Source organism: Oenanthe melanoleuca, chromosome 2, assembly GCF_029582105.1.
Source record: "Oenanthe melanoleuca isolate GR-GAL-2019-014 chromosome 2, OMel1.0, whole genome shotgun sequence".
In the NCBI taxonomy this organism is placed as follows: domain Eukaryota; kingdom Metazoa; phylum Chordata; class Aves; order Passeriformes; family Muscicapidae; genus Oenanthe; species Oenanthe melanoleuca.
Window position 1 is genome coordinate 1,067,979 of NC_079335.1, and position 21,584 is coordinate 1,089,562.

At 36.1% G+C, this 21,584-nt stretch overlaps 1 protein-coding gene across 1 annotated transcript in view; it reads right to left on the reverse strand.

The window, feature by feature from the left end:
- The window catches only part of RECQL4 (RecQ like helicase 4), a 29,501-nt gene continuing 7,917 nt past the window's right edge, over positions 1-21,584 (reverse strand). Inside the window, 19 exon segments of the mRNA XM_056484477.1 lie at positions 1-1,153; positions 2,399-2,501; positions 3,895-4,045; positions 4,652-4,826; positions 5,871-6,031; positions 6,806-6,938; positions 8,407-8,497; positions 8,611-8,748; positions 10,534-10,787; positions 12,211-12,400; positions 14,000-14,182; positions 15,053-15,300; positions 15,303-15,393; positions 16,454-16,590; positions 18,689-18,781; positions 18,902-19,003; positions 20,150-20,260; positions 21,311-21,404; positions 21,490-21,577. Coding sequence (XP_056340452.1) covers positions 1,032-1,153; positions 2,399-2,501; positions 3,895-4,045; positions 4,652-4,826; positions 5,871-6,031; positions 6,806-6,938; positions 8,407-8,497; positions 8,611-8,748; positions 10,534-10,787; positions 12,211-12,400; positions 14,000-14,182; positions 15,053-15,300; positions 15,303-15,393; positions 16,454-16,590; positions 18,689-18,781; positions 18,902-19,003; positions 20,150-20,260; positions 21,311-21,404; positions 21,490-21,577 — 2,665 coding nt within the window. The 3' untranslated portion in view covers positions 1-1,031.

Consider the following 21,584-nt stretch of genomic DNA (forward strand, 5'->3'; position numbering starts at 1 on the left):
TTTTTTCATTTTCCCCATTTTTTTAAAATAAAAAAATCTCCAAGCTCCAAATCCAAGATTTTTTTCCATTTCTTTATTAAATCCAGGATAAAAATCCCAATAAAATTGTGATTAAATCCCAATAAAATCCCATTAAAATCATGATAAAATTGCAATAAAATCCTGAAAAAAATCACAATAAAATTTGAATTAAATCACAAGAAAATTCCCAAAAGATCTGGATAAAATCCTGATAAAATCTCAATAAAATCCTAATTTTAAAAATCCCTTGTTTTTGTATTTTTTTCTCATATTTTACGATTTTCCACATTTTTTGTGAGAATCTAACAACTCCATTTTATTTTCAAAAATTCCTTCAGGTTTGAAATCCAAGAATTTTTTCTTTTTTAAAATTTTCATATTTTTTAAAAATAATAAAATCTCCAAGCTCCAAATCCAGTATTTTTTTCCATTTCTTTATTAAATCCAGGATAAAATCCCACATAAAAATCCCTATAAAATCCTGATAAAATAATAGTAAAGAAAAAAGAAAAAAACCCCATTCCAATAAAATAATAAAAAAATACTGATAAAATCTTGAAAAAAATCCCAATAAATTATGGATTAAATCTCAATAAAATACCGATAAAATACCAATTAAAACCCCCTAATTTTTTAGTATTTTTTCTCATTTTTTGTGATTTTCCACTTTTTTCTGGAAATCCAAGAAATCTCTTTTTTTCAAAAATTCCTCCAGGTTTGAAACTCAAGAATTTTTTCACTATTTTTTAAATCTTTCCCATTTTTTTAAAATTAAAAAACTTTCAAACTCCAAATCTAATATTTTTTTCATTTTTTTTTTATTAAATCCAGGATAAAATCCATATAAAAATACCAATAAAAACATCAATAAAATAAAATTTAAAAATCCCAATAAAATTGCAATTAAATTGCGATAAAACCCTGATAAAATCGTGATAAAATCCGGATAAAATCCCGAATTTCCTGGCAGAATTTCCGATGTTTTTTCCAGTGTTTTCCTGGTTTTTCCCTCACCGCCAGGCCAAGATTTCCTGGGAAGCCAAGCGGGAAAGGCTCCGGAATTCCAGTGGGAGGAGCCTCCTCCAGAAGCGCCGATCCCGCCCAAAAATCCGTGCTGGGTATCGGGGAGAGCCTGCGAGGAAAAAAAGAGGGGCCTGGGATCCTGAATTCCCAAATTCCCAATGCTAAATACCCAAATTCCCAAAAAAGAAAAATCTCAAATTCCCCAAAAATTCCAATCTCAGATTCTGAAAAATCCCATCCCATATTCCCAAAAGTCCAACCCCAAAATCTTGAATTCCCAAAAATCTAATCCTAGTTTCCAAAAATCCCAATTCCCAAATTCCAGTCCCAGATTCCCAAATCCCAGTCCCAAATTCCCAAAATATCAATTCCAAATGTTCAAAAATCTCATCACAGATTTCCAAAAATCCAATCCCAAAATCTCAAATTTCCAAAAATCCAATTGCAGACTCCCAAAATCCCAGATTCCCAAATTTCAGTCCCAGATTCCCAAAAGTCCCATCCCAGATTCCCAAAAATTCCAATCCCAGATTTTAAAAAAATCCAAAATGAAATTCCCAAAAATCCCAAATTCAATCCCAAATTCCCAAAAATTCAATTCCAGACCCCCAAATTCCCAAAATTCCAACCCCAGACTCCCAAAAATTAAACTCCAAACTCCCAAATTCCCAAAATCCAATCTCAGCAACCTCAAATACCAAAATTCCACACCCAAATTTCCAAAAATCCAATCCCAGATTCCCAATTCCCAAAAAATTCCAGAAGTTCCAGTCCCAGATTCCCAAAACTGCAATTCCAGACTCCCAAAATCCAAAAAAATCCAATCCCAGATTCCTCAAAATCCAATCCCAAAATCTCAAAATCCAAAAAAATTCATTTCCAAACTCCCAAATTTCCAAAAATCCAATCCCAGAGTCCCAAAAATCTGAGAAAATTCACAGAATTTGGGGGAAAAAAATAAGAAAATCTAGGAAGAATTTGGGGAAAGTGTGGGAAATTAAAGGAAATTTTTGGGAAGAAATTAGGAAAAACTTGGATTTTCAGGAATTTGGGATTGAAAATTTGGGGGAAATCTTTATGAAAAATGGTGAAAATTACAGGGAATTTTCTGGAAAAAATTGGGAAAAATTTGGGTTTTGGGAATCTGGGATTGGATTTTTGGGAATTTTGGGATTTGGAAAAATTTGGGGAGAAAATGTTGGAAATTAAAGGAAATGAAAAGAAATCTCTGGGAAAAATGGGAAAAAAATTGAGAAAAATGCAGTAAATTAAAGAGAATTTTGGGGAAAAAAATCAGGAAAAATTTGGATTTTTGGGAATTTTGGGATTGGATTTTTTGGGAATGACCCCTCACCGATTCCATGGAAAATCCTGGCCACGGCTCTTCCCGAAAACTCCTCCTCCGGATACGCAGCGAGAAATTTCCGGATCTCGGCTCGGATTTCTTCTTCCTGATCCTTGAACCGAGAAAAAATTGGGAATTCTCATCCAGAATTCCCTAAAATTTCCCAATTTTTTTCTAAAATCCTCCAAATTTTCCCACATTTCTCCAGAACTCCCCAATTTTTCACCAAATACTCAATTTTTCCCCAAAATTTCCCCAGTCTTCCCCAATTTTTTTTTACTATTCCCAAATTTTTCTTTCACATTTCCCAAATTTTGCCAATTTTTTCCCAAATTCTCCAATTATTCCTCAATATCCTGCAAAATTTTTCCAAAAAATTCCCCCAACTTTTCCCCCATTTTCCCCAGAGTTCCCCACTTTTCCCCCCAAATTCTCCAATATTTCCCCCCAGTTTTTTTTCTCCCATTTTCCCCAGAGTTCCAATTTTCCCTCACTTTCCCCAGAATTCTGCAAATTTTTCCCAGAATTCCCCAGTTTTTCCCGTGGTGTTTCAAGGGATTACCGAATTTCCCCCCAAATTAAAAAAAAAAAAAAAATCCCAGAATTCTGCAGTTTTTTCCCCCAGCATTCCCTTTCCCCCCCAGAATTCCCCAAATTTCCCCAGAATTCCTCAGGTTTTTTCCCCCAGAATTCCCCATGTTTTTTTCCCATCATTCTCATTTTTTCCTAGAATTCCCCACATTCCCCCAGAATTCTCCAGTTTTTTTTCCCAGAGTTCCCTAGGGCTGTTTTTCCTAGAATTCCCCCTTTCCCCCCCCAGAATTCCCTATTCCTTTTCCCAGAAGTCCTGTTTTTTCTTCCCAGAATTCCCCAGTTTTTTCCCATAATTGAAATTTTTTTTCCCAGAATTCCCCAATTTCCCCCCAATTTTTTTACCAGAAATTTTCCAGAATTCCCTAAATTTTTTCCCCCAAGAATTCCCCAGGATTTTTTTCCCAGAATTCCCCAGATTTTTTCCCCAGAATTCCCCATTTTTTCACCAGAATTCCCATTTTTTTTCCCCCATACTTCCCCAGATTTTTTTCCCATAATTCCCCAGCTTTTACCCCCATTTTTTCCCCAAATTCTCCAGTTTCTTTCCCAGAATTCCCCATGATTTTTTTCCCAGAATTCCAATTTTTTCCCAGAATCCTCCTGTTTATTTCCCCAGAATTCCTCATTTCCCCCCTGTCAGAATTCCCTATTTTTTCCTTGAATTCCTTGGATTTTTTCCCATAATTCCTCAGGTTTTTTTCCCCAGAATTCCCCAGACTTTTTCCCCCATAATTCCCCAATCTTTCCCGGAATTCCTCAGATTTTTTTTCCCAGAATTCCCCAGTTTCCCCCAGTATTCTCAAGGTTTTTTTTCAAAAATCCCCCGTTTTTTACCCATAATTCCCCAGGGCTTTTCCCCCAGCATTCCCCAATTTTTTCCCATTTTTCCCCAATTTTTTCCCCAGCCTCACCGGAGGAATTCCTGGGTTTTTTTCCTCCTCATCCTCCTTGGATTCTGTGGGATCCCTCTGGAAATATTCCCGGAGCAGCTCCCGGAGTTGGGAATTCTTCTCCAGCTGTTCCTGCTCCGGAGGCTCAGGAATGAAACTCGGGAATGCCACGCTGGAATTTCGAGAATTTCCAAAAAAAATATTGGAATTTCCAAGGAAATTTTCAGAAATCCAAGAAATCAAAAAATTCCTTGGAAAACCTCAAAATTTCTCAGGAAATACAAAATTTGTTGGCAAATTTTCAAGGAATCTTCCAAGCAATTTTGGGGATTTTTTTTCAGGAATTTTTTTGCTTTTATTTTTCAAGATTTTTTAAAAAATTTCCAAGGAATTTCAGAATTTTCCAGGAAAATCAAAGGATTTTCCAGGGAATTTTCCAAGGATTTTGGGAATTTCCAAGGAATTTGCCAGGGAATTTTGGAGCTTTTCCAGAAAATTTTTCCAAAGAAATTTTGGCATTCTCCAAGGAATTCTGCTGATTTTACAAGGATTTTTAAAACTAATTTTTGGAATGTCCAAGAAATTTTTTGGATTTTCCAGAGAATTTGGGATTTTCAAAGGAATTTTTGGGATTTTCCAAGGAATTTTTTGCCTTTCCCAAATATTTCCCAAGAAATTTTGGGGATTTTTTTATAGATTTTTCCAGGAATTCCAGGAATTCCAAAGGAACTCCTGAGAAATTTTGGAGATTCCTGATGAATTTTGGGGAATTTTTCACCTCTGGAAGGTCCGGAAGCAGCGTTGGAGTCTCCGGAGCTCTGATTTTTCCCGGGAGATGATTTGGGAATTCAGGAATTCCCAGCTGGAATCCAATTCCTGGGAATCCAGGTCTCCGTAGGCGCGGAAGTGGAAGGACAATTCCCAGAATTCCACCTGGATCCTGGATTTTCCTGCTGGGATTTGGGGTTGGATTTGTTGGAATTCTCTCAGAATTTTGGCCACAGAATTCCCTGCATTTTTCCTGCTGCATTCCCACAGAATTCCCAAATTTCCTGCTGGATTTTTGTGGAATTCCCAGAATTTGTCCCACTGAATTCCCACAGAATTCCCAGGATCTATCCCACAGAATTCCCAGTATTCCCAGAATTGCCCCAGAATTCTGCCCAATCTTCCAAAAAATCACCCAAAAAATCCCCTCAGAATTCCCAAAAATTCTTCCAACATTCCTAGAATTCCTTCCAACAAAATCTCACAAAAATCCCCCCAAAAATTTGGAAAAAATCCCCCCAAAAATCTCAATAATTCCCTGCAGAATTCCCAAAAAATTCCCCTCATAAATCTAAAAAAATTTCCAAGAATATCCAAAAAAATCTCAAAACCTCCTCTCAGAAATCCCAAAAAATTAAAAAAAAATCCCCACAAAATCCACTAGATTATCCCCAAAAATCTCCCCAGAATCCTAAAAATTAGCCCCAGAATTCCCAAAAATTCCCCAAAAATTCCCTTCAGAATTCCCAAAAAAACCCTCAGAAATCTAAAAAATCTCCAAGAATATCCCAAAGAATAACCCCAAAATCCCAAAACCTCCCCTCAGAAATCCCAAAAAATTCCTCCAAAAATCCCAAAAACTTAAAAAAAAAAAATTCCCCTTTCAAATCCCAAATATTAACCTAAAAAATCCCCCAAAAATCCCAAAAATTGTTCCCCAAAATACTAAAAAAAACAAAAACCAAAAAAACAAAAACAAAAAAAAAACCCAAAAATTCACCCTAGAATTCCCGACAATCCCCCCAAAAATCCCAAAAACTCTCCCACAAAATCCCCAAAAATTAAAAAAAAATCCAAAAAAACCCCCCAAAAAATCCCCTCAGAATTGCCCCAAATTCCCAGAATTTCCCCCAATATTCCCAGAATTCCCCCAATATTCCTAGAATTTCCCAGAATTTCCCTCAAAAAATCCCCCAAAATTCCACTGAAATTCCCAAAATTCCCTTCACCTTTCCGTGATTCCCACGGGATCCTCCCGAGGCTCTCCCGGACCCTCCGGAATTCCCAGCCCATGGAATCGCTCAAGGCCACGGCATTGAATTCCAGCGATCCCGAAATTCCCAAATTTCCTGAGGGATTCCGAGCCAGCAGAAATCCCAAGGGGGGGCACCTGGGCCGGGAAAATCCCAAAACTCCCTTGGAATCACCAGGATTTTTCACAGTTTTCCCAGAATTCCCAAAATCCCCACATTTTCCTCTTAAATCCCCCCAATTTTCCCAGAATTCCCCAAAATTTTCCCGAGTTTTCTCCCAAATCCTCAATTTTTCCCATTTTTTCCCTTTTTTTTCAAAATTTTCCCCCAAATCCCCAAGATTTTTCCAAAATTCCCCAAATTTTCCCATAATTCTCCACTTTTTCCCAAATTTTCCCCCAAAATCTTCCTGGTTTTCATTTTTTCAGAATTCCCCAGTTTCCCCACCAAATTTTCAGACAATCCCCCATTTTTTCCCAAATTTTTAATTTTCCCAGAATTCCCCAATATTCCCAAAATTCCCCACTTTTTTTTAAAATTTTTTCTCCCAAATCCCCCAAATTTTTCCAGAATTCCCCAATTTTCCCCAATTTTTCATTTTACCTGAATTCCCCACTTGTACCCCAAATTTTCCCAAATTCCCTATTTTTTTCCCCAGAATTCTCCAATTTTTTCCCAAATTTTTCCCAGAATTTCCCACTTTTACCCCAAATTTTCTCCCAAAATCCCCCAATTTTTTCTCCCAAAATCCCCCAATTTTTTCTCCCAGATCCCCCAAATTTTCCCCAGAATTTCCCATTTTTTCTCAAGTTTTTTGAGAATTCCCCAATTTTCCTTACATTTTTTCCCCAAATTCCCAAATTTTCCCCATTTTCCTGCCCAGGAATTTTGGGAATTTTGGAAATTCTCACCTCAGAGCTGCTTCCCGCAGCGACTCTGTGGAATTCCCGGGAAATCGGATCCGGCACCGGGAAAGAACCGGAGGGAAAAGTTCCAGGAATTTTTGTGGCTGGAGCTCCAGGAGGCACAGGAGGGTCTCGATCCCTGCAGAAAAATCGGGAATTCCAGAAAAATTGAGGAAAAAAATTAGTCAAATTTTAAGAAAATTTGGGGAATTTTAGGAAAAATTTGGGAAAAGTATAAGAAAATTTGTGGAATTTGAGGGTGGAAATGGGAAAAAAAATCAGGAAAAAATTCGGAAAAAACGGAATATTTAAGAAAAATGGAAATTAGGAATTTTGGAAAATTTGGGAAAATTATGGAAAAAGTGGGGTAATGTCAAGAAAATTTAGGGAATTTTCAGGAAAAATTGGGAAAATTTGGGGAAATGGAGGAATTTAGGGAAAAAATTGCAGAAATTTTAAGATAATTTTGGAAATTTTAGGAAAAATTGGGAAAATTCGAGAAAAATGGGGGAATTGGGAAATTCAGGATAATTTGGGGAAAATTGGGAAATTTCAAGAAAATTTGGAGAATTTGAGGCTGAAAATGTGAAAAATCAGGAAAAAATGGAAAAAATTGGGAAAAACTAAGAAAAATGGGGGAATTGGGAAATTCAGGAAGAATTCAGGAAAGATTTGGGAAAAAATTGGGAAAAATTGGGGACATTTCAAGAAAATTTGGGGAATTCCAAGAAAAATTGGGAAAATTTTAGGAAAAACTGGGAAGTTTTGAGAAAAATGAGGGAAATTGGGAAATTCAGGAAAAATTTTGGAAAGATCTGGGAAAAATTGGGAAATGTCAAGAAAATTTGGGGAATTTGAGGCTGAAATAGGAAAAATCAGGAAAAAAAGGAAAAATTTAGGAACGTGAGAAAAATGGGGAGAATTGGGAAATTCAGGAGAGATTTGGGAAAAATTGGGAAAAATTGGAAAATTTCAAGAAAATTTGGGGAACTTTAGGAAAAAAAAGGAAAATTTTAGGAAAAATTGGGCAAGTTTGAGAAAAATGAGGGAAATTTAGAAATCCAGGAAAATCTGGGGAAAACTGGGAAATTTGCAGAAAATTTGGGGAATCTTAGGGGAAAATGTGGAATTTGAGGTTAAAAATGGGAAAAAAATCAGGAAAAATTTGAGGAAAAATTAGGATAATGTGGAAAAAATTTGGGTTTACTGTAAAATCGTGGAAATCTCGGAAAATATTGGGGAATTCCGGAAGGAATTGGGAAATTGGAAAAAAATTGGGATTTCAAGGAAATTTAGGAAAAAATTGGGGAATGAATCGGGAAATTCCCAGAAAATCTGGGGAATTATTAGAAAATGGGAAAATTTGGGGGATTGGGAAAAATTTGGGAAATTCTGGAGAAATGGGGGAAAAATTTGGGAAGAAATTGGGAAATTTAAAGAAAATTTGGGGTAAAAATGGAGATTTTGAAGCAAAAAATGAGGAAAACTGAGGAAAAACTGAGGAATTCTGGGTAAAACTGGATTTTTGGGAATCAGTGATTGGATTTCGGGATTTTTTTGGGAATTTGGGATTGGATTTTGGAAGTTGATTCCCAATTTTTTTTTACCTTCTTCCCGAAGATCCAAAGATTCCACAAATTCCTGGATGGGGATCGAGCGCTCGTGGCCACGGCAAATCCGGGAACTTTTGGGGATTTCCTGTGGGAAAAAAAAATCCCAAAATTCCATTTTTTCCCCTCATCTCAAATTCCTTTTTTTTTTTTTTTTTTTTTTTTTTTTTTTTTTTTTTTTTAATTTTTTTGGATTCAAACCTTGGAATTTTCCTGAATTTTTCCATGATTTTCCAGACATTTACAAGGAGCAAAAACCCTTTGGATCAAAGTCTTGACAGCCAAAAAATCCACAGAATTCTCGTGGATGTGGCGCCGTAATTCCAGAAGGTCCTGACCCTGTGGAAAAAAAAAGATGAAATTCATGGAAAAATTCAACATTTTGGTAATTTAAAAAAAAACAAAACCTTTCAAATTTCAACCAAATTCCTCAAAATTCCCCCCAATTTTCCCAAAATTCCCAATTTTTTTCTTGATTTTCCAGTATTTCCAGAATTCCCCAAATTTTTCCCCAAATTCTCTTTTTTTCCCCAAATGTTTCAAATAGCCCCTGAAATTTTCCCAAATTTGTCCAGAATTCCCGAATTTCCCCCTACATTTCCTTGAAATTCCATAATTTGCCCAATTTTTTCCCAGATTTTCATTTATTTTACTCATTTTAAGCCTCAAATTTTCCAAATCTCCTTGAAATCCTAATTTTCCACAAATTTTTCCAGAATCCCCCAGATTTTTCCATAATTTCCCCAAATTTCCAATTTTCCTGAAATTCCCAAAATTTTCCCCAAAATTTTCCCCAAAATTTTCCCAAAATTCCCCAAAATTTTCCCAAACTTCCCAATTTTTTCTTCCACTTCATACCGCAATTTTCCCAAAGTTCCTTGAAATCCCATTTTCCCAATTTTTCCAAAATTTTCCCTTTTCTTCCCCAAATTTTCTAAAAATTCTCCAAATTTTCCCCCAAATTTTCCCAAAATGCTCCAGTTTCCCCCAAATTTCCTTTAACTCCCCCCATTTCTCCCAATTTTTCCCCAATTCCCGATTTTCTGAATTTTTTCCATAATTCCCCAAATTTTCCCCAATTTTTCCTATTTTATGCTTAAATTTCCCATTCCGCCCTAATTTTCTCAGAATTCCTCAAATTTCCCCAAATCTTCCATTTCTTCCTCCAAATTTCCCCCATTTTCCCCAAATGTTCCAATTTTTTTCCCAAATTTCCATAAAATTTTCCCATTTCACAAATTCTTCCACAATTTCTAAATTTTTACCCAAATCCCCCTATTTTCATGCAACTTTTTCCATTTTATGTCTCAAATTCCCCATTTATAAATTCCCTAATTTTTTCCAAATTCCCCCCAAATCACTCAAATTCCTCCCAAATTCCCTTTAAATCCCCCCTTTTTTGCAATTTTTTCCCCCAAATTTCCCCCAATTTTTCCCAAATTTCCTCACCTATGGCTCCAGGAACATCCCCAATTTTTTTTGTAAATTCTCCAAATTTTTTTGCAAATTACACAATTTCCCCATTTTTTTATTTTAAACATCTAATTCCCCAAAATTTCCCTGAAATCCCCAGATTTTTCTCCAAATCCACCAATTTTTCACAAATTTTTCCCAATTTTTTCCATTTCATGCTCCAAATTTTCCCAAAATTCCCAGACTTTTCTCCCCAGTTTTTTTGTCATTTTATCTCTCAAATTCCCCATTTTTATACCTCAAATTCCCCAATTTTCTTCCATAAATTCCCCAATTTTTTCCCAAATTCCCCCCAAATTCCCTTTAAATCCAAAATTTTCCCAATTTTCCCCAAATTTCTTTACTTTTTTCCCAAATTTTCGCATTTTTTTCCCAAAATTTCTTTGAAATCCCATTTTATACCTGAAATTCCCTGATTTTCTTCCATAAATTCCCCAAGTTTTTTTCCAAATTTCCCAATTTTTTCCCCAAATTCCCCCAAATCTCCCCCGATTTTCCCCAATTTTTTCCCTTTTATGCTTCAAATTCCCCATTTTTTTTCAATAAATTCCCCAATTTTTTCCTATTTTTTCCCCAAATTTCCCCAAAATTCCCCCAAAATTTTCCCCAATTTTTCCCAAGATTCTCTCAAAATTCTCTCAATTTCCCCACCTGTGGCTGCAGGAACAGGTGACACCGGGCTGGATTTCCGTCCCTGCCGGCTCTGCCGATTTCCTGCACGTAACTCTCGAGATTCCCGGGAATGTTGTAATGAACAATTCCCCGAATTTGGGATTTATCCAACCCCATCCCAAAGGAAATCGTGGCACAAAGGACCCGGATCCGATTTTCCATAAAATCCTCTTGGATTTTCCGCCGTTCCCGGGGGCACAGCCCGGCGTGGTACGCGGCCGAGACACAAAATTCTCGTTTTTTTTCCTTAAAAAAATTAAATTTCCAAGGATTTTTTTGAATTTTCTAAAATTTCTGTGTTTTTTCACTGAATTCTTCACAAATTCCTGACAAATTCCCCCCAAATTTCACCATTTTCTCAGATTTTTTTCCCAAAATTCCCAGATTTTTCATAAATTTTTCCACAATTCCCCAATTTTCCCCCAAGTCCCATTTTCCTGAATTTTTGCAATTTCCCCCCTAAATTTCCTATATTTTCCAAATTTCTCCCAAATTTTCCCAATTTCCCCCCAAGTTTTACCCAATTGTTTCCAAATTTTTCCCAGTTTTTGCCCCAGATTTTACCAATTCTTACCCAAGTTTCCCTATTTTTCCCCAATTTTTTGCTAATCCCCCAGATTATCCCAAATTTCCCCATTTTTCCCAATTTTTTCCCAAATGTTCCCATTTATCCCCAAATTTCCTTGAAATCCACCATTTTCCCCAAATTTTTCCAAACTTTCCCAAATTTTCCCAATTTCTGTTTTATTCCCTAATCCCTCAAATCTCCCCCAAATTTTCTGGAATTTCCCCAAATTCTCTCAATTTTCCCAGTTTTTTTCCAGAGTGCTCCAGAATTTCCTCTAAATCCCTCAAAATTTTGGCCAAAATTTCTCCAATTTCCCCCAACTTTCCTCATTTTTTCCCAAATTCCCCAAGTTCTCCCATTCCTCCCCCAAATTTTCCCAACTTTCCTCCCAAATTTCACCATTTTTCCCACAAATTTTCCCAAATTTGCCAGTCTTTCCAGATTTTCTCCATTTTTTTCATTTCCCCCCAAATTTCCCCCCAAATTTCCTTGAAGTCTCCCATTTCCCTCCAAATTTCCAGAATTTCCCCAAATTCTCCCAATTTCCCCCAAATCCCTCAAATTTCCTCCAAATCCCTCAAATTTCCCTCAAATTTTCCAGAATTTCCCAAATTTTCTTGAAATAACATTTTCTCCAAATTTCCCCATTTCCCCAAATTTTCTTGAAATACCATTTTCTCCAAATTTCCCCCAAATCCCTCAAATCTCCCTGAAATTTTCCAGAATTTTCCCCCAGATTTTCCCAAATTCCTCCAAATTTTCCACAGATCCCTCAAATTTTTCCTACACTTTTCAGAATTTCCCCCAATTTTTCCCAAATTTCCCAAGTTTTCCCCAATGCCTCAAATTTCCCATTTTCCCCCTAAATTTTCCTTAGATTTCCCAATGTTTTTCCCCAAATATTTGATTTTTTTCCAAAATTTTCTCAGTTTCTCCATTTTATTCTCAAATCCCTCAAATTTTCACGACATTTTCCAGAATTTCCCCAAATTTTTTCCAAAATCCCTCAAATTTCCCCCAAATTTTCCAGAATTTCCTCAAATTTCCCCTATTTTCCACCTCCATTTCCCCGAAATTCCCCTCCCAGCCCGGATTTTCCCCACCTTTTCCTCGATTTTTCCAGGTTTTTTCTGGGAATTCCGCTAATTCCCGTTGGATCAGCGCCGCCAGCCGCTCGCTCTCCTCCCGCCGGGTGCAATAAACGATCACAGAATTCCCAAAATTCCCAACATTCCCAAAATTCCCCAAATCCCATCCTCGGAGCAGCTCCAGCAGCGCCTGGACAAGGAAAAAAATGCGGTTGGAAAAGGAAAACTGGGAATTGGTCCCAAAAAATTGGGATTTTTACCCAGAAAAATGGGATTTTATGGCATAAAAATCAGTAATTTGTCCCCAAAACTGGAGATTTTTTTCCTTATAAAACTTAGAAATCTGTTCCCAAAAAATCAGAATTTTTACCCAGAAAAATTAGGAATTTGTCCTTAAAAATCTGGATTATTTTTATATAAAAATGGGGAATTTGTCTCAAGAAATTGGGAATTTTTTCCTATAAAAATGAGGAATTTACTCCATGAAATGGGATTTTTTTCCCCAGAAAATGGGAAATTTGCCCCAAAACTCTCGATTACTTTTCCATAAAAATGGAGAAATTGTCTCAAAAAACTGGGAGCTTTTTCCCATAAAAATGGGATTCTAGTGCATAAAAATGGGGAATTTGTGCCCAAAACAATCAGATTTTTTCCCAGAAAATGGGAATTTTCTCTGCAAAAATAGGATTTTTTTTTCTATAAAAATGGGGAATTTGTCCAAAAAAATGAATTTTTTTCCCCATAAAAATAGGGAATTTGTCACCAAAAATTGGGATTTTTTTTTCCCAAAAAAATGGGGAATTTGCCCTGAAAAATTGGGATTTTTTTTCTCATAAAAATGGGGAATTTGTCCCAAAAAAATTGAGATTTTTTAATCATAAATATGGGGAATTTGTGCCCAAAAATTGGGATTTTATTCCCATAAAAATATGATTTTTCCCTCAGAAAATGTGGGATTTGTGCGAAAAAAATGGGATTTTTTTTTCCCAGAAAAATGGGATTTTAAAGTGTACAAATGGAGAATTTGTTCCCAAAAAACTGGGAATTTTTTTCCATGAAAAAGGGACGTTATCCCGAAATTTGGGATTTTTTTTCCAGAAAAATGGGATTTTAGGGCATAAAAATGGAGAAATAGTCTCCCAAAAACTCAGAACTTTTTTCCCATAAAAAAGGAAATTTGTCCTGAAAAATCAGATTTTTTCCCCAGAAAAATGGGGAATTTGTGTCGAAAATTGGATTTTTTTCTCATAAAAATGGGGAATTTGTCCCAAAAAATTGGGATTTTTTTTTTTTTTCATAAAAATGGGATTTTATCACATAAAAATGGGGAATTTGTAAAAAAAAAAAAGGAATATTTTTGCGATAAAAAGGGGGAATTTATTAAAAAAAAAAAAAAAAAAGGAATTATTTTGCTAAAAATGGGAATTTTTCCCCTAAAAAGCTGGATACGCCCCAGAAAACATGGGATTGATCCCCAAAAAAATGTTTTTTTTTTCCTTAATATTTGAGTTTTTTCCACAAAAGCTGGGTTTGGATCTTAAAATTTTTCCCTTAAAAAGAGAGATTCTTTTCCCTAAAAATGAAGATTTTTTTTCTGGAAAAAATGGGATTTTTTTGCAAAAAAAAAAAAAAAAAAGGAAGTTTAGGACCTAAAAATGGGATTTTTCCCCCTAAAAATTGGGCTTTGATTATACATTAATTTTCCCTCGGGAAATGTGGAATTGATCCCAAAAAATGACATTTTTTCCCTAAGAATGAGGATTTTTCCCCCCAAAAAATCCCAACTCACCTGATCCCGGTCGGGATCCATGGACACCGAGAGCCGCAGATTTTTGGGAATTCCGAAGATTCCGATTCCGGCGCCGTTTTCTGGGGGAATTCCCAAATTTTGGGCGATGTCCTGAACCGTGGCCGCCGTGGCCGTGGCGGTGAGAGCCAGGAAACAACGAACACCCAAACGCTCCCGAAGAACCTCGGAGTTTGGGGAAAAAAAATAAAAAATCAATCAGGATTTGAGGAAATAAATCAATCAGGATTTGAGGAAAAAATGAAATTAAGATTTGAGGGGTTTTGGGGGATTTTGGGGGTTTTTAGGTGGGCGGATGGAGGGGAAGTGGAGGGAAATTGTGGGGGAAAAATGGGGAAAATGGAGGGAAAAAAAGCAGGAAAAAATGGGAAAAATAGGGAAAATGGAGGGGAAAAAGAGTGGGGAAAATGGAGAGGAAATGGCAGGAAGAAGAGCAGGAAAAAAAGGAAAAATAGCAGAGAAATAGAAAGAAAAAGAGCAGGGAAAAATAGAAAAAAAGGAAAAAAAGGATGGAAAATTGAGAGAAAAAGAACAGGTAAATGGAGGGGAAAAGAGAAGGTAAATAGAGGGGGAAAAAGAGGGAAATTACAGGAAAAAGAAGGAAAAAAGCTGAAAAAAAGGGAAAATGGAGAGGAAAAGAGCAGGAAAAAAGGGAAAATTGAAGGAGAATTGAGAGGAAAAGGGCAGGAAAAAGCAGGGAAAATGGAGGGGATAAAAAGGAAGGAAAAAAGAAGAGGAAAAAGAGCAGGAAAAAGGAGGGAAAAAGGAAAAATGGGACAAAAGAGGGAAAATGGAGGGAAAAATGGCAGGAAAAAGAGCAGAAAAAAAGGAAAAAAGAGGGAAAATGGAGGGGAAAAGAGCAGGAAAAATGGAAGGAAAAAGGGCAGGAAAAAGGGAAAAAGAGGGAAAATGGAGGGGAAAAGGGTGTGAAGAAGAGGGGAAAATTGAGGGAAAAGGGTGGGACAAAAGCAGGAAAAAGGGGAAAAAGGAAAAAATGTAGAGGAAAAAGAGCAGGAAAATTTCAGATTTTCTCACCTTGCAAATCCTGAGATAAGCAGGACGGAAATTGTGGGACCATTGGGAGATGCAATGAGCTTCATCCAGGCAGGCGAAAGCAATGGGAGGAAAATTCCGGAAAAATCGGGAAAAAGTCCCGGATGCCACCAGGAATTCCGGGGAAAGCAGCAAAATCTGAGCTTGGCCGCTCTTGACCTGATGGAAAATTGGGATTATCCCGAATTTTTGGGGAATTTTTGTGGTGTTCAAAACGGGATAATTTGATTTTTACTCACTTTTTTTACGGCGGTTTCGCGCTGGGATTGGGTGAGGTTGGAGTGGATGCAGACGGCTTTGAGGGCGGAAGGGAGGCTGGAAATCTGGGATTGGGAATAGAAAAATTGAGATTTTTATTCCCATAAAAATGGGAATTTTCCCCTTAGAAAATGTGGGATTTGTCACCAAAAATTAGGAATTTTATTCCCATAAAAATGGGATTTTTCCCTCAGAAAATGGGGCATTTGTCCCTAAAAATTGGGATTTTTATTCCAGAAAATGTGGGATTTGTCCCCAAAAACTGGGGGTTTATTTCCCATAAAAATGGAATTTTCCCCTCATAAAATGTGGGATTTGTCCCACATGTGGGATTTTTTTTCCTGCAAAAATGGGATTTTTTCCTTCAGAAAATGGGGGATTTGTCCCTAAAAATTGGGATTTTTTAAAATTCCCATAAAAATGGAATTTTTCCCTCATAAAATATGGGATTTGTCACCAAAACCTGGAAATTTTTATTCTGATAAAAATGGGATTTTTCCCCTCAGAAAATGTTAGATTTGTCCCAAAAATTGGGATTTTTTTTTCTCATAAAAATTGGGAATTTATTCCCAAAAAAAAATCTGAATTTTTACCCAGAAAAACTGGGAATTTTACCAAGAAATTGGGATTTTATTTCCCTGCAAAAATGGGGCATTTCTGCCCAAAAATTTGGATTGTTTTTCCCATAAAAAAGGAGGAATTTATACCAAAAAACTGGGATTTTTTTCCCAGAAAAATGTGGAATTTATGCCCAAAAAAGGGATTTTAAGACGTAAAAATGGGGAATCTGTCCCCAAAAAATTGGGAATATTTTTTCCCATCAAAATGGGATTTTATTGCATAAAAATGGGGAATTTTCCCCCCCAAAATGGGAATTTATTTCCCATAAGAAAAGGGAATTTGTCCCAAAAAAATTGGGATTTTTTTTTTCTGTAAAAACGGGGAATTTTGCTCAGAAAATTAAAATTTTTTTCTTATAAAAATGGGGAAATTGGCTCAAAAACTTAGAATTTTTTTTTTATAAAAATGGGGAAATTTGTCTCAATAAATTTGGAAATTATTTTTTTGGGGTGGATATTGCAGGACAATATGAGGGCTGAAAATTTTTGGGAATTTTAGGAATACCTGATCATCCATAAGGGAGACGAGAGGGGAAATGACCAAGGAGATGCTGCCGGAATTTTGGTGGTAAAGGAAAGCTGGGAGTTGGTAACAAAGGGATTTGCCTGTTCCTGTGGGTAACAGCACCAGAGTGGAGATTCCTGGAAAAAAAATGGGAATTTTGGGAATTTGGGTGAGGAGGAAATGGGAAAAAAGGGGGAAAATGGAGGGGAAAATGATGGGAAAAAAAATGGGAAAAAAGGTGGGAAAACTGAGGGAAATGAAGGGAAAATAGAGGATAAATGGAGGGGAAAATGGGAAAAAGGGTGAGAAAATGGAAGGAAAAAAAATGGGAAAAAAGGGTGGGAAAATGGAAGGAAACAGGGAAAATGAAGGAAAAAAGCTGGAAAAATGGAGGGAAATGGAGGAGAAAATGGACAGGAAAATGGTGGGGAAAAATGGGTGGGAGAATGGAGGAAAAATGGAGGGGAAAAAAGGGGAAAATGGGTGGGAGAATGGAGGAAAAATAGAGGGGAAAAAATGGGAAAAATGGGTGGGAGAATGGAGGGGAAATGGAGGGGGAAATGGAGGAAAAAAAAGGAAAAACGGAGGGGAAATAGAGGGGAAATGGGTGGGAAAATAGTGGGAAAAACTAGGAAAAAAGAGTGGGAAAATGGAGGAAAAATTAAGGGGAAAAATCGAAAAAAGGGTGGGATAATGGAGGAAAAAATGAAGGGAAATGGTGGGGAATATGAAGGGAAAATGGAAGAAAAGTAAGGAAAAATGAAGGGGAAATGGAGGGAAAATTGAAGGGAAAATAGGAAAAAATGAGAAAAAGTGGGAAAATGGAGGGAAATGGAGGAGAAAAGAAGGAAAAATGGGGTGGAAATGGAGGAGAAAATGGGGGAAAATTGAGGGAAAATGGAGGGGAAAAAATGAGAAAAAATGAGGGAAAATGGAGGAAAAAGGGGAAATTCTGAAGGGAATTTTAGAGAATTTTTGGGGGGATTTTTTTGAAATTTTTTGAGGATTTTTTTGGAGATTTTTGGGATTTCTGAGGGGAATTTTGAGGATTCTTTGGGGGATTTTTGTGAATTCTGAGGGGAATTTTGAAGAAGTTTTTTTTTGTGATTTTTAGGTGGTTTTTTTTAGGAATTTTTGGGATTTCTGAGGCGATTTTTTGGGATTTTTTTGAGATTTGTGGATCTTTTTGAAATTTTTTGAGGATTTTTTGGGGATATTTTTGTGATTTCTGAGGGTAATTTGGGGGATTTTTTGGGATTTCTGAGGGGAATTTTTGGGATTTCTGAGGGGGTTCTTTAGGTGGATTTTTGGGATTTCTGAGAGGAATTTCTAAGATATCTGTGGGGATTTTTTTGGATTTCTGAGCAGACATTTTGTGGAATTTTTTTGTGCTTTTCTGGGATTTAGGGGGGATTTTTTAAGATTTCTAAGGGGATTTTTTTATTATTTTCTAGATTTTGGGGGGGGATTTTTTTTAGATTTTTAGGGGATTTTTTTTCAGGATTTTTCAAAAATTTTAGTGGGATTTTTGAGGATTTTTGGGAATTCTGAAGAGATTTTTTTAAATTCCTGAAGGGATTTTTTAGGGATTTTTCAGTGGGATTTTTTAGGATTTTTGGAGATTTTTTGGGATTTCTGAGAAATTTTTTTTTTTTTAATATATCTAAGGGGAATTTTTGGTATTTCTGAGGGGAAATTGGAGGATTTTTAAGGGGATTTTTTAAGATTTCTGAGAAATTTTTTTGGGATATCTGAGGGGAATTTTTGTGATTTCTGAGAGGATTTTTTTGGATTTCTGAGGGGAAATTTGGGGGTTTTTTTTGGGGATTTTTAGGCAAATTTTTTGGGAATTCTGAGGGAATTTTTTTCGGATTTTCTATACATTTTTGGGGGATTTCTTTTAGATTTTTTGGGGATTTTTGGGGGGATTTTTCAAAATTTTGGGGGTGATTTTTTCAGGGATTTTTTGGGATTTCTGAGGGGGTTTTTTGGGAATTTTGAAGGGATATTTTGGGATTTCTTTGGGATTTCTGAGGGGATTTTTTTTTATTTCTGATGTATTTTTGGGAATTCTGAGAGGATTTTTTGGGATTTCATTGGAGATTTTGGGTGATTTGTGATGGGAATTTTTGGGATTTCTGAGGGAATTTTTGGGGGGATTTTTTGGGGAATTTGAGGGGAGTTTTTTGGGGGAAAAAAAAGCCAAGAAACATAAAAAAGGTGGGAAAATCCAACCTGAAAGGACCCTCATGACAGCCTCGGCCTGGCCAGGCCGGAAGGAATCAAATCCCAAAATTTTCAGCGCTTCCAAAACTTCTTCCGGAGGATCTGTGGGATTAAAAAAGTGAAAATTTAGAATTTTTTTTTTTAATGGATTCTTTAAGAAAAAAAAAAAAAAAACTTTATAATATTTTAATTTAATATTTCAATTTAAATTTTTAACTTTACCTGGGATTGTCCCGTCGGGGTTTGGGGAATAAAGAGGATCCACGGGAGGTGGGGGAGGGGAAAATTCCTGAAGGAAATCCTTAGAATTTCCAGATCCATCATCTGGAGGGCAAAAAACTGGAAAAAATTGGGAATTTAAGAGGAAAAATCCAGAGTTTTAGGGGGGAAAAAAAAAAAATCTCATTTTTAAGAAAAAAAAAAAAAAAAAAATCTCATTTTAGTGCCTTAAATTTCATTTTTTGGGACAAATTCCATAAATTCTGAAGAGAAAATTCCATTTTTAGGATGTAAGTTTTCTATTTTTGGGAAAATGACTCATTTTAAGGAAAACTTTCACTTTTTTAGGGAAAAAAAATTATTTTTAGTGAAAAATGTCATTTTAGGGACTAATCCCACTTTTTCTGAGAATTCCAGGATTTTAGGAGATACACTTCAGGTTTTAGGGAAAAAAATCCAATTTTTTGGGACAAATTCTCATTTTTTAATGGGAAGAAAAAATCTCAATTCTTGAGACAAATTCCCCATCACATTTTTATTCTGAAATTCCAATATTAAGGCCAAAATCCCGCATTTTATCACCCTGAATTTTCAATTTTTAATTCCCCATTTTTAGAGCTCAAATCTTGGTTATTAGGGCCCCTTCTTCCTTCCTTTTTATGAGAAACCCTCACCTTTTTAGGGGAAAAAAATATCACATTTTTTGAGCCCAAAATTCTAATTGTGAGATCGCAAATCCCACATTTTGATAGCCAAAAATCCCAATTTTTAAGGCTCAAATTCCTCATTTTTAATCTCAAATTTTCCAGACCAAATTCTTTTTTTTTAGGACCCACCTCCTTTTTATGATAAATCCTACTTTTTAGGGGAAAAAAAAAATCACATTTTTCAGGCCAAAATTCCAATTTTGTGATCTGAAATCCCACATTTTGGGACCCAAAAATCCCAGCTTTTGAGACCCCAAAATCCACATTTTTTGATCCAAAATTCTTCATTTTTCAATCCCAATTCCTTTGTTTTTTAATGATTTCTCCTTTCTATGATAAATCCTAACCTACTAGGGGAAAAAAAAATCACATTTTTGAGTCCAAAATTCCAATTTTAAGTCCAAAATCTACATTTTGAGACCCAAAAATCCCGATTTTTGAGACCTCCAAATGCCAAATTTTGAGGTCAAAATCCCAATTTTTCAGGCCAAACCTCCCTAGTTTTTCCTGGGAAAAGGAAAAATTCCTGAATTTTTGATCTCACTGGGAATTTCTGGGATAAAAACTCCGCTGCTCCTTTGGGCGACTTCTTCCAGGGTGGGAAGTGGCTCCGGCTCCTCTGGAATTTCCTCCGGGAATGATCCCAAATCTTTTCCTGTGAACAAAAAACACGGAATTCCCAAAAAAATCCCATCAGAATTCCCAAAAATTCCCTCAGAATTTCCAAAAAAAATCCCCTCAAAATTCCCAAATATTCTCCTCAGAATTCCCAAATATTCCCCTCAGAATTCCCAAACAATAAAAAATAATTTTGAAAAATTGCCCTCAGAAATCCCCAAAAAATCCCTCTCAAAAAAATCGTCAAAAATTTTAAAAACCCCCCAAAATTAAAAAAAATCCCAAAAATTCCCCTCAGAAACCTCCAAAAACTCCTGAAAATCCCCCCAAAAATTCCCCTCAGAATTCTGAAAAAATCCCCAAAACTAGCTCAAAATTAAAAAAAAAAAAAAAAAAAAATCCCCTCAGGAGTCCCAAAAGTTCCCCTCATAGTTCCTAAATATTCCCCCAAAAAAATTCCCCAAAATCATAAAAAAATCCCAAAAATCCCCCCAAAATTCCCCTCAGAATTCTGAAAACATCCCCGAAACAACTCAAAAAAAAATCCCCGAAAAATAAAATTCAAAAAAATCCTCCAAAATCCCAAAAAGTTCAAAAAAAATCCTCTCAGAATTCCTAAAATTTCCCCTCAGAATTCCCAAAAATTCCCCCCAAAAAATCCCCAAAATTTAAAAAAAAAACCAAAATAAGCAAAAAGAAAATCCAAAAAATTCCCCAAAAAATCCCCTCAAAAATCCCAAAAAATCCCCTCAGAAATCCCAAGAAATTCCCAAAAAATCCCAAAAATTCCTCTCAGAAATCCCAAAAAATTCCTCCAAAAATCCGAAGAAAAATCCTAAACCCCCTCAAAAACCCCAAAAATTTCCCCAGAATTCCTGAAATTTCCCCTCAGATCTCCCAAAATATTCCCTCAGAATTCCCAAAAAATCCCCTCAGAAATCCCAAAAAATCCCCCAAAAATCTCAAAAAAATCCCCAAAAAAATCGTTAAAAATCTGAAAAAAAATTCCCCAAAAATTTTTTAAAAAATCCCAAAAAGTCCCAAAATTTCCCCTCAGAATTCCCAAAATTCCCAAATCCCAGCCTACCTGTGCACTCCGAGGCCCAGTGCCCTTTCCCGCCACACCGGAAGCATTGATCGCCTCCTCCCCCAAATTTTTTTCTCCATTTTTGCTTCCAAACCTGGAAAAAAACAAAAAATTCCCAAATCCCAAAATTCCAGCAAGAGGAGAATTTCCAAAAAATCCAAAATTTGGGATTTTTTCACCTGTTTCCGGAGGAATTTTCCCCTCTGGAATCCGCGGGAAAACGTTTTTCTCTTCAGGTTGAGGCGCACAAAATTCCCGAGAGGGGCCCTGAGGA